Source organism: Mus musculus, chromosome 11 (assembly GCF_000001635.26).
Source record: "Mus musculus strain C57BL/6J chromosome 11, GRCm38.p6 C57BL/6J".
Classification (NCBI taxonomy): domain Eukaryota; kingdom Metazoa; phylum Chordata; class Mammalia; order Rodentia; family Muridae; genus Mus; species Mus musculus.
This window is the reverse complement of record NC_000077.6, coordinates 5,359,992-5,372,477: the sequence shown is the minus strand read 5'-3', so window position 1 is coordinate 5,372,477 and position 12,486 is coordinate 5,359,992. Positions and strand designations below refer to the sequence as shown.

The 12,486-nt window shown below is 43.4% G+C and overlaps 1 protein-coding gene across 2 annotated transcripts in view; it reads left to right on the top strand.

Annotated features, from left to right (window-relative positions):
* The window catches only part of Znrf3 (zinc and ring finger 3), a 168,519-nt gene that overhangs the window by 72,370 nt on the left and 83,663 nt on the right, over positions 1-12,486 (top strand). Inside the window, exon 2 of one of the 2 annotated variants that reach the window (NM_001290501.1) lies at positions 1,813-1,947. The exons of the other annotated variant lie outside the window; for it this stretch is intronic. Coding sequence (NP_001277430.1) covers positions 1,945-1,947 — 3 coding nt within the window. The 5' untranslated portion in view covers positions 1,813-1,944. The remainder of the gene's footprint in view (positions 1-1,812; positions 1,948-12,486) is intronic. 2 annotated transcript variants of the gene reach the window in all.

Below are 12,486 nucleotides of genomic sequence, written 5' to 3'. Positions count from 1 at the left end.
TGTTTGATTTGAGGGTCAGGATCCTAGGGGAGACTTGTAAGCCATAGGACAGGTCAAGGGGGAGTCTTTCCAGATGTGTAAAGCAGAGCACTGCTCCTGGTCTCTGCTAACATACTGTCTAGTGAGTGTCATGGAGTTCTAAGCCTGTGTCTCATTTTCTTGAGTGAGTGATGTCACTGGGTTCTGGTTATCATGTGCAGCTTTGACTAAGCTATTTTTACATGTCTAAAAGGTATTGTTTTATTATGCTTATTACATTCCATCTCTTGATCTTTGAGGCATACAGAGTGCTGATGAGGACCACATCTAAGGAATATTAACAATTTCACAGTATTTGAAAATTTGACCACAGCAGGAAAAGGAGAAAGCATGCAATAAATATTCCAATCACTAATTGACAAATATAGGAAAATAAATCTCAGACACTAAAACAATTAATAAGCAAAATGGTCCAAACAATGTAGATCACAGGATATTGTCTTGATCCCTATGGCATATATGTATTTTCCCAAGTTTTTTTTTTTTTTCCAGGTTTGCTATGCACCAAGTTGAAAACATATTCAGAAATAAAAGTTAATGCAATTACTTTTAATATGATAGCTATGTTTCAGTATAATCTACGTTCTATAAAATACTGTGCAGGCAGTCTGGCTGTCTGCATGGGTTGTCCTTGGATAGTGGGACTTCAGTATCATAAGATGTGAAAGGTTGTGGCAGCAGGTCAGTCAAGATTAGTGGAGATCTGTAATGTGTCTCCAGTCTGCAATTTCCAGACAGTCATTAATAGGTGAAAGCGAATATGACCATCATACCAAAGTAGAGTAAGTTAAGAAATTTGGTCACATCCATTACAGTCACTTTGGCCTATTCAGTTGTAGGTATAGTCCAAAAAGTGAATTTGGGCTTTTGAATCCATATGGTGGGTTGTACGGTATTCTAAGAGAGAATATACTTTAATAGTTTTCTCTTGTCACTGTCTGGGTCAAATGTACAATTCTGCCAAATTGTGGATCCATCTGGGTTTATTGCAGTTGATGTTGATGTCTCCTCAGTCAGGTAACCTGCCTCCTCATTCTGGTCCCAATCTGGATAATCATAGACATTTTCATCTGTAATCCTAGTAGTTTTATTGTACTGATAGCCAGACACAAGGTTCATGTGCCATATGTATGGGGTGAAGAATGCTGAGAGGAATTTTGTGTTTGCTGCTATTTCACAGTCACACGTGGAGTTTTCCATATATGGCATCTCAATTTTTAATCACTGTACTGGCTGGTTTTGTGTGTCAACTTGACACAGCTGGAGTTATCACAGAGAAAGGAGCATCAGTTGAGAAAATACCTCCATGAGATCCAGCTGTAAGGCATTTTCTCAATTAGTGACCAAGAGTGGAGGTCCCCTTGTGGATGGTGCTATCTCTGGGCTGGTAGTCTTGGTTCTATAAGAGAGCAGGCTGAGCAAGCCAGGGGAAGCAAGCCAGTAAGGAACATCCCTCCATGGCCTCTGCATCAGCTCCTGCTTCCTGACCTGCTTGAGTTCCAGTCCTGACTTCCTTTGGTGATGAACAGCAGTATGGAAGTGTAAGCCGAATATATCCTTTCCTCCCCAACTTGCTTCTTGGTCATGATGTTTGTGCAGGAATAGAAACCCTGACTATGACACTTGCCCCTTGTTCTTTGTTGTAAGGTATAAGGATGATTTAGAGATATTTCTCTCCAGTGGAAGTTTAGATGGCTGATGCTGTGGTGATATTTCTCTAATTCTATGCTATGACATTTCAGTCGGTTTCTTTCCTTAAAATGGTTATTTCAGCTTCCTCTTGATCATTGGTGACTATGGCTCTCAAAATTGGTGCAAAATGAAGATTAGCTTTTCTCTAGTCATCACAATAGCTGTACCAACCTCTCTTTCCAATAGCTTCACAGTGAGCATTTTGACCATAGTATGGTAAGTCACCAATATCATATTTTACATTTTTATTTGCAATCCCAGTAGTTTTATTGTACTAGTAGCCAAATACAGGGCTCATCTGCCATTACAAGCACCCTAGCAGGGGAGGAGGGAGGAAGATGATAAACAACAAACCACATTTTTAAAGCTAGATTAGTACTCCATGTCTATAATCCCAGTACTCTCGAGGGTGAAGCAGAACAACCAGCATATCCGAGTCTGGTCTGTACGATATATAAGACTTGGATTTAAAAGCAATTCATCTGAAAAAAAGTTTGAGGGAGATGAAATAAAGAATATGAACAGTATGAAACACAGCAGTAAAAAGTAAATACTGCTAGCAGCTATGAATGAGACTAGATAGATGCATTAGAAGTGAGAACAGAGCAGGACTGGAGGCTTAGTACTTGGAAGACTGAATTCAGCAAGAGGTTCACCAGGAGTGCAAGGACAGTCTGGGCAGGAACCTGTCTCACTGGGATGAGGGTAAGACATTTAATTGGAGAGTTACATTAAAAAATAACAACTTTTGAGACAAAGTCTGGCTCTGGCTGGCCTGGAGTTTGTGGCAGTCATTCTTTGAGTGCTGGGATTATAGGCCTCTGCCATTACACTTAGCTCAAAATTTGTATCTTCATAAGTAAAACTCTAAGCTGAACAGGAAGGCATCTAGTATTGGTGAAGTGAAAGTTGTCCTGAAGAACTTACCAGAATACATAGAGGAAAAGTAATATATTTTAACAGAGTAGTTGAGTAACCAAGAGGGCAGCTCTAAGCTCCTAACCCAGTTCTGATTTGTGTTCCAGAGCACAGAGAGGGTTGATAGGAGACAAGAATTATTTAGAACAGTGGTTCTCAACCTTCCTAATGATACAACTGTTTAATAATAATGGTCTTAGGCAATCCAAAAGGGGTCTCAACCCACATATTGAGAAGCACTGGTTTAGAGAGATGAAAACTTTCCAGAAGTGGGGTAAGACAGGCTTTTATAATAAAATAGTGTTTGGATTAGCAGGGTGAGTTGGAACACATATAGATACATCGCAGCAGAACAGCCCCGCGCAGGGTTAAGATAAAACCTGAAGGGAGAAGACAAGCAGCCTGTGCAAGAACAAGCTTGAAGGCACTTCCTCTTCTTAATCTGCCAGCCTCGACCTTAAACGCTGCAGCGGGCAGAGGGTGCCGCTTCTCACAAAGGACTGTGCGTGTGCTTACACCACACAGCTTTAGAGGGGAAGGGCCATGGTTTTCAGAGTCTGCTCTGTGTAACCCTCCTCGGGTGGATTGTACACATCAGCCAAGTAGACACTCAAACTGCTCAGGAGTTGGTTTTAAGCTCGGATGTGATTTAAAGATCTCTAGCTGGGGTTCCTGTTGTAGCCTTTCAGGTCTTGGTCAAGGCTATGTGTTATTTCTTGACTTCTTACTGTGCTGTCCTAATGAAGGCGTTAGATGGCCTGGTTATCCTCCCGAACAACAGACTAGCCCAGTGCGTGCTAGTCTTGCTTGCTTATTTGTTAACTTTAAAAGAAGTTTTCTTTAAAGAAGAAAAGAAAGAAAGAAGGAAGGAAGGAAGGAAGGAAGGAAGGAAGGAAAGAAAGGAAGAAAGAAAGAAGCAAGCCTGTTTTTTTGTATTGATGCTAGATCAAGTTAGTGCCATAAATATATGTTCCTATGTATTACTTGTTTTAGGCATTACTTTTTCCTTAAAAGTACCCATTTGTTTCCTATGCTTGTTACCCTACTAACTTTAAAACATTTCATTTTTGTCACATCTCTCTCTTTTTTCTTAAATTGAGCAAGACCTGGAACTTTGTCAGAAGTCAGCTTTGGGGAAAGTGTTGGAAACAGAACACATGTTAGGAAAATCATTAATGAAGTGGCAGAATGTGTTAGAGGTGAAGGTGCCATGGGTAGATTTAGTATGTAATACAGTTGTCAAGTTGATGCTTTTTTTTTCCACATTGAACCTAAGGCCTCTTGCAAGTTAGGCAGGTGCTTTCATACTCAGCTTTACTCTTATCCCAGTTTATGTCTTTTTAATAAATCAGGGATTGAGGCTGGTGAGATGTCTCACTTGCTGCCAAGCTTGACAAACCACAAGGTGAAAGAATCTAACCAACTCCTAAGGTTCCCCCCACCCACCCCCGCTGTGTGTGTGTGTCTGTCTATATGTAAATGTGAAACATTTTTAGAAGTCAGAGATTATACCCATTTATTCACAAATCTTTTTCTTCCTACAAAGTGATATTCTCATTTGGTAAATTTGATTTTCTATTGCTGCATCTCAGCATTTGGCTGAAAATATTTTACATTCTTAAATTTGGACCTTTGACCTATGGCCACTTAGGGATTTTGGAGTTAGTTTTTCCTTACCTGTGAAGCAGTTACTTACCCATTGCTCATCAGTGCAGAAGCCTTCTCCAGTCAGTGCTTGTCTTTGCTTTATATTTGCTTTTTACTCAAGCTCAACCTAATAACTAAGAATATGTGAAGTCAAGAACTGTTTTTAGATTAGACTGAATAAAATGCAGCAGCAGTGAGTCATGGCAAGATTTTAATGTCAGCTATGGCAGTTGGTGAAGAGCCCAGGTTCAGAGGCTGCCTGGGTTTAAATCCCAAACTTGTAGCATCCTTATGTATGACACTGAACTTGTCTTCCTCATCCATAAGACAATAGTGTATGTTCCAGAAGTGATTGTGAGGGCCAGATGAGTCAGTGTCTGTATCATAGTGGAGTGATGCCTATGACCTGGCAAGTGTGCAACAGATGTCACCAGACATTACTATCTCTGGTGTCTTGGTAGTTGTGTCAGGCACTGCTCTAGACAAGGTATAGGTGTTTTTTTCTAATCTTAACAACAGCTTTAGAATTCCAGCATTGATCTTTTCATGTGGACAATGAAACAGATAGGAAGGATTCTGGCTGTGGGAGGGGCTGATCCAGGAGTTTCTAAATTTGTTCACTGTCCTGGGTCCTGTCCTGCTATTCCATTGTGACAGATCCTGGGAAGCAGTCTTGATCCAATCAGGGTGAGTGTAGGGTAATCTTGTTAAGACAAAGGGGCAAGGCCTTTTTGATGGGCTGATACCTGTACACAAAAAAAGCTACACCATGACACATATTTTTTTTTTTTTTTTGGGTTTTTGGTTTTTTGAGACAGGGTTTCTCTGTGTAGCCCTGGCTTTCCTGGAACTCACTGTATAGACCAGGCTAGCCTCGAACTCAGAAATCCGCCTGCCTCTGCCTCTCAAGTGCTGGGATTAAAGGCATGTGCCACCATGCCCGGCTCAACATGTCACTTTTTAATTCATACAGATTATTACTTACATAGATAGCTGAAGAATGCAAAGCCACTGGTGTCATGTCTCTTTGTCCTTCATACTAATAAAGTGTGGCATAGAAATAGAAGGGTCAGGTGCTATCTTGGATAGTGCAAGGTGCTCCATTGCTGAAGAATCTATTCAAGATTGCTGCCAAGAAGGTTTCCCCTTCTGCAGCTTTGTTTGGAGTGGCCTGAAGCAGACAGTCTCATACTCATAAGAACCTACAGGAAAAAAGGGATAAGTGGGAGATGACCTTGAAGTGCACCTCATGGTCACTTCAGTGACTTCTCAGCTCCATAGGTATGTGTCAAGAAGCTGTGATTGAGAGCTCCCTGGTCCATAGGTCCACTATCAATCTCTGCATCTTTTGTCTGAGGCACTTGGATCTCTTCCTAACTTTTCCCCTATTAAATATCAAAATGTGTGAGGATTCTAGGAATAAATGTCAAGTTTACACAGTTGGATAGAGGACAGCATCAATGATTGTTTTTTGTTTTTTTAAAACACATTCACACAATTTGGCCTTGCCTTCGTTTTAGAAACACAATAAATATAGACTTCTCATAAGTGTAGAGCCAGCTCTTTATCTTGATACCTTGAAATTTGACACTGTCATTGTTGGAATACCTAAGATTTGACTGGTTGACTGAGGGAGTTTCTCTGGCAACCTGGAAACCAGCCCTTTAATACCTGCAAAGGGGGAAACAAAGCAAAGGGTCTCACAAGAAAAACTTTTGAGAGCCACTATTTCTTGAAACAACTTTTTGTTTGTTTTTTTGACACAAGGTTTCTCTGCCTGACTGGCTGGAGCTCTCTGTAGCCTGGACTGCTCGGAGATCCACCTTCTGCTGCCTCCCAAGTGCTGGGGATTACAGGCATGAGCGAGCCACCATGCCCGCTTTCTTTAAAAATTAATTTCTTAAATTATTATTGTGTATAATACATAATATATGGCATGCATGTTGAAGTCTGAGGACAGTGTTATGGTTATCTCCTTCCACCTTTACGTGTGTTCTGGGGATCAACCTCAGGTCATCAGGCTCATACAGCAAGTGCTGTGCTTTACCCCTTGAGATAGCTCACTGGCCCACGACTTTGAATCATCCATTACTGGCATTAAAGGCTAAACACTATGTTAGACTCTCAGGGTATCCCATTGCTAACAAATGAAGGGTTAGTGACTCTCAAGGTATCCCATTGCTAACAAATGAAGGGTTAGGGACTTAAAATCAAGCAGGGTAGACCCAGCCTTGATAATTAACTCATAAGCTTACTCTTTATGGGGTAAGAACTAATCCTATGTGAAGCTTTAGTTTGGATCAAGAGCGCTTGTGACTTTCCTAAGAGAGTTGTGAACAGGCATCTGTTAATATCAGATAGGACACCAACCTCAAGCAAAGAAACAGTTACACCTAATTTGTTAGAACAATGAGTTTGATTGCGGCTGCTTTAATTGGGGCATAAGCAACTTTGGAACTGCTGCATCACTGAAGAGATTCTGTCCCAGCAATTGTAAACTTCAGGGAGGGGAGAAACCTCCTGTGTTTTATGTGCTCGCCCCTAGACAGTAGGTAGGGTTTTATTGCTGTGAAGAGACACCATGACCAAAGTAACTCTTATAAAGAAAAACATTAAATTGGAGTTGGCTTACAGTTTCAGAGATTCAACACATTATCATCAAGGTGGGAAGCACCATTGTCTAGGCATACATGGTGCTGGAAAAGGAGCTGGGAGTTCTACATCTTGATCTTTAGGCAGCAGCAGAAGACTGCCACACTAGGCATAACTTGAGCATATAAGACCTCAGAGCCCACCTCCACAAGACCACAGTGTTGCGCGCGCTCAACAGGCCAGGAAGAACGACGCTGCTACAGGATCCTTCTGCACACGTTTATTCAGTCCTGTTTCTTCTTTCTCTATATCTCCCTTGTTCATATCTCCCCTGTTTATATCTCCCCTGTTTTTATATCTCCCCTTGTTTATATCTCCCTTGTTTATATCTCCCTCGTTTTTATATCTCCCTTGTTTATATCTCTCCCTTGTTTATATCTCCCCTGTTTGTATCTCTCCCTCGTTTATATCTCCCCCGAACCCTGGGCCTCTCACTCCTTTTATACTCTCTCTCATCCACGCACCGCAGGCCACGCCCCCTCGCCAGTCACGAGGCTTCAGCTAATCAGGGCAGCAGGGGCAAATCTCCACCAAATTGGATTCACCTGTATCCTGGTACACATGCGCAGCACTCAAGATGTTTGTGTCTTATATGAGGAAGTCAGGTGCAAGTCATATGACTTAGCTGCAGTCCCTGGCGCCTTTAGGACTGCCGCCACACCCGCTCCCCACAATTCCCCCTTTTTTCTTTTTTGGCAGAGAGAATGTCTGTAGATAGCCCCTCGCAGCCATGCCCCTTACCCGTCCTTGGGTGACAAACAGCATTGGTTTGATCCCTGTCTTAGGTTGGTGACATGCCCAGGGAGTCTTATCACTGACTACCTCTCTATCATGCCAAGCCACACCTGGGGAGATTGTGTTTTGCTTGCGGCAGGTGCATCAAAAGGCCAGGATGTTGATTAATCTATGGCCAGATCTTAATTGCTGCAAGCAAGCCTCATGGGTGAAGGTAGAGGTCTGATCCCCAGTGTGCAAGCATAGGGGCCCTACACAAAACCATCCCTTAGGCTCATCACCCAGAGAGGTCTTGGCCAGCTCCCGTGTCGTTTTTTCCTGAGGGAAGGGAACTAGGACACTGAACCTTCATGCAATCAGACGTGCCTTCCACAGGATGCCAACAGCAAGCTATCCTCTGTGCAGTGCTTAGCCTCGCACCCCACGGCATAACGCAGCATAATTTCTTTTAGAGTGGCAAACCGAATCTGAGGAGATTGTCCCGCCTCCACTGCAGCAAAAGCCTACGCTACCATGGCGAAAGTGCGGGCCGCACACTCTGCACCTAACACATGTGCCAAACACAAAAAACACACACACTATAACAAGCATACATCCCAGGGCTCTCATCCCCGCTCATCTTCCCTGAAGCAAGGGATAGATAGCCAGAGGGGCTATCTCTTTAAGGGAAATTCAGGGATCAAAAAGCGTGGAAAAATTTGAATGTCATGTCGAGCTGGTATCGGCTTCTGGAATACCGAAAGGATCTCTCATCTCGGCTCCATCCTTTGTGCTTGTGGGATCATCCACCACATCCACAGGGGCAACTGGATCAGGATCCTCATTCTTGCAGCGTCTCACCAACCTCTCCAGCACCCAAAGAGGTTCCGTCTGGTCCTGTGGAAACACACAAACAGACCCTCTCGCCCACGTCAACACCTGATCTACTCGATCCTCTCCAAATCTCCGGACAGAAGGTCCACCTACAGGTGGCTGCTGAGGAGGCATAGGGAGGCGGCACAAAAGCTAATTCGCCTTCCTCCTCCACCTCGGCTCTTTTGTTTCCTCCTTCCTGACCACCTGATAACACTGTGTCTCCTTTCTTTTTCCTTTTTCTTTTTAAGCCCTTCTTTTCCAACATACTTTCTTGTTGCTCTGTAAGGATTTTCTGACCTGTCTTGACTGCCTCTACACACAGTTTCAAACAGTAACAGAGTCCATATATCAGAACAAACAAGACCAAAACTATCAGACCTACCCACAAAGGGTCAATGGGAGAAAAAAGCATAACTACACAGCGAGGATCTATTGATCACTACACTGAGGTTATCATAGTTCCTTAACTTGTCCCCAAACAGGGAACCTTAACTTGTCCCAAAGCCAGGAACCTTAACTTATCCCAAAACCAGGAACCTTTTGTTACCTTGTGCCTGCTTCCTGGCAACTTTATGCTTGCCTCTATTTTATCCGAGGTCCTTCCCAAACTCCTGGGGTCGCAAGTTTCACTCACCGTGAACTTACCCTGCCGGCAACCACTGACTGCTGAAAGTTCTGAACTCGGTGGGGGAGTCGGTTCCCCGTACGGGCCACCAATTGTCACGCCCACTCTCGACCAGCAAGAACGACACGACCACCAGTCCTTCTAACAGCAGTTTATTCAGTCTTCATCTCTCTTCTTTCTCTTCATCAGTACCGTTCCCCAGCTGAAGAGTTCTGAATCCACGCCGGATCCTTCTCAACAGTCTGTTTTACAGGAACACTTCATTAACCCCTTCTTCCCCGTTATGCAGTTCTGAATCCTCCCTGTAGCAGGGGGTCTTCGCTCATGCCTGAAGATGTTTCTTTTCCCGGGTTTCAGCACCAACTGTTATTAGACGCGTTCTCACGACCGGCCAGGAAGAACACCACAGACCAGAATCTTCTGCGGCAAAACTTTATTGCTTACATCTTCAGGAGCAGGAGTGTAAGAAGCAAGAGAGAGAGAAAACGAAACCCCGTCCCTATAAAAGAGAATTCTCCTTCGCCTAGGACGTGTCACTCCCTGATTGGCTGCAGCCCATCGGCCGAGTTGACGTCACGGGGAAGGCAGAGCACATGGAGTGAAGAACCACCCTCGGCACATGCGCAGATTATTTGTTTACCACTTAGAACACAGCTGTCAGCGCCATCTTGTAACGGCGAATGTGGGCGCGGCTCCCAACATCTCCCCCTTTTCTTTTAATAAGAGCAAATAGGCCACCCATATTAATGAGAGTGGAGATAGAGGTCAAATCCCCAGTGTGTAGGTAAAGGAGCCATGTACAGGATTAGCTCTTAGGCTCACAGGCTTTTACCCAGAGCAACCCTGACCTGCTCCCGTGTCGTTTTGCCTGGGGAGAAGGACACTTGGACACTCAACCTTCTTGAAAGATGACATGTCTCCCTAGAATAGGCTCATATATGCCGCAGAGCCTTTCCATTGCAGTGCTTAGCCGTGCAACTCTCTCGGGCTGCTGAAGCACACTCACTCTATCCCGTGCAATGAGTCTAGCCTCATGGGATATAAGAGCTGAGTGGCCAGCGACCTATTGCCTAAGCATAGATAACCATATATCAGGGGGAGCACCATGTTCTAGAGCTGCAAGCGCCTGGGCAATAACCACCTTGTCTCTCCTAGTTTGGGCCTTAAGCTTACAGACCAACCAAAGAAGCAACACTAATCCACAGCAAAGTGTATCTCCACATAATCCCACCCCCATCCATTCTTTAAAGAAGGAAAATGCTGAGGAGATCCAATTGGGTAATCCTTTGATCAGGGACAGGTCCAAGCGCTTGGAGTTGACCTGAATGATGGCAAGTCTCAATTCCCGAAGGGTCTGTTCAAATTCAGCCGTCCAATTCTGTAACATATACTCGTAAAGCTGTACTCACTGGTACTCTCGTTCCCCAGCTGAAAAGTTCTGAATTCATACAGTTGAATCCTTCTTAACAGTCTGCTTTACGGGAACCTTTATTACCGCGACCCGCAGTTCTGGTTCTGGAATGAGGGATCTTCCTTGCGCCAGTCCCGAGTTTTTTTTCTCGTCCCGGGTTTCGGCACCAACTGTTGCGCGCGCTCAACAGGCCAGGAAGAACGACGCTGCTACAGGATCCTTCTGCACACGTTTATTCAGTCCTGTTTCTTCTTTCTCTATATCTCCCTTGTTCATATCTCCCCTGTTTATATCTCCCCTGTTTTTATATCTCCCCTTGTTTATATCTCCCTTGTTTATATCTCCCTCGTTTTTATATCTCCCTTGTTTATATCTCTCCCTTGTTTATATCTCCCCTGTTTGTATCTCTCCCTCGTTTATATCTCCCCCGAACCCTGGGCCTCTCACTCCTTTTATACTCTCTCTCATCCACGCACCGCAGGCCACGCCCCCTCGCCAGTCACGAGGCTTCAGCTAATCAGGGCAGCAGGGGCAAATCTCCACCAAATTGGATTCACCTGTATCCTGGTACACATGCGCAGCACTCAAGATGTTTGTGTCTTATATGAGGAAGTCAGGTGCAAGTCATATGACTTAGCTGCAGTCCCTGGCGCCTTTAGGACTGCCGCCACACCCGCTCCCCACACCACAGTATTCCAACAAAGCCATACCTAATAATGCCACTTATGGCTCTATAGGTGCCATTCCTATTTAAACCACCACACCCACCTTCCAGCAGGAAATGTTAATAGGCCTAATCTTGTGAGGATTTTATACTGATAATCACAACTGATCAGATTTCAAGACAGCACCAATGCTATGCCATGCCGTCCCTGTAGAACAGAGTTCTGTAATAGCATTAGTATGCATATGCACTTTCACCCCTTGGCACTTGATGATAATTAGAATCTTGCTCTTTTTTCCCCCCCACTTGTCCTTTATTCACATAGTTCTTTAATAATAACTTTGTTGATACAGTTCATGTACCATGTAATTCTCCTTTATAACATGTACAGTTCCATGGGTATTAATGTATTATATAGAGAGCTATATATTCTTCATCATAATCTGTTTTGCAACATTTTAATCACCTGAAAAAGAAACCCCAAATCAGGCATAGTGGTGTACATCTTTAATCCCAGGACTTGAAAGTCAGAGGGTAGGGAAGGAGGGGAGCTCTGGGCTCAAGGCCTTCCTGATCTACATAGTGTGTTCCAGGACAGACCTGTCTCAAAAGATACAAATAAAAATAAAAGAAATTCCATGGCACACACTGTAGCACATAACTTTTTTTTTTTTTAAAAACCACCCCTGTTCTTCAGTCTTAAACAAACACCAGTTTTATGCTTGTAGAGTTCCTTATACTGGACTGTGAAGGCATGAATTCTTCTGCCTAGCTTCTTTTACTTAGCATGATATTAAGGTTTATCAGGATTGGAGCATGTCCCTAGTGCCCTGTTCCCTTCTAAGACTGAACAGTAAATAATTCCATAATGTATATATACCACATTTTGTTCATCAGTTGGTAAACCTTTGTGTTATATATAACCTCTAGACTGTTATGAGTAGCCTTTAAAACATTCACATACAAGATTTTTTATGTAGCTAGGTGTGGTAGCACACACCTGGCCAGGTTGGTCTATATAGTAAGTTGCAGAACAACAAGGGCTATGTAGAGAGATGCTTTCTGCCGCCCTACCTTCCCCACTGCAAAAATTAAAATAAAATTGCATGTGTATCTCTTTTGAGTGTATACCTAGAAATTTCTGGGTGACATAATTCTAATTGAATTTGGCAAAACAGTAAAATCCTTCTTGGTTTAAATTTTTTATTTTAATTTTACGTGTATAAATGTTTGGCTCCGTGTATGTTT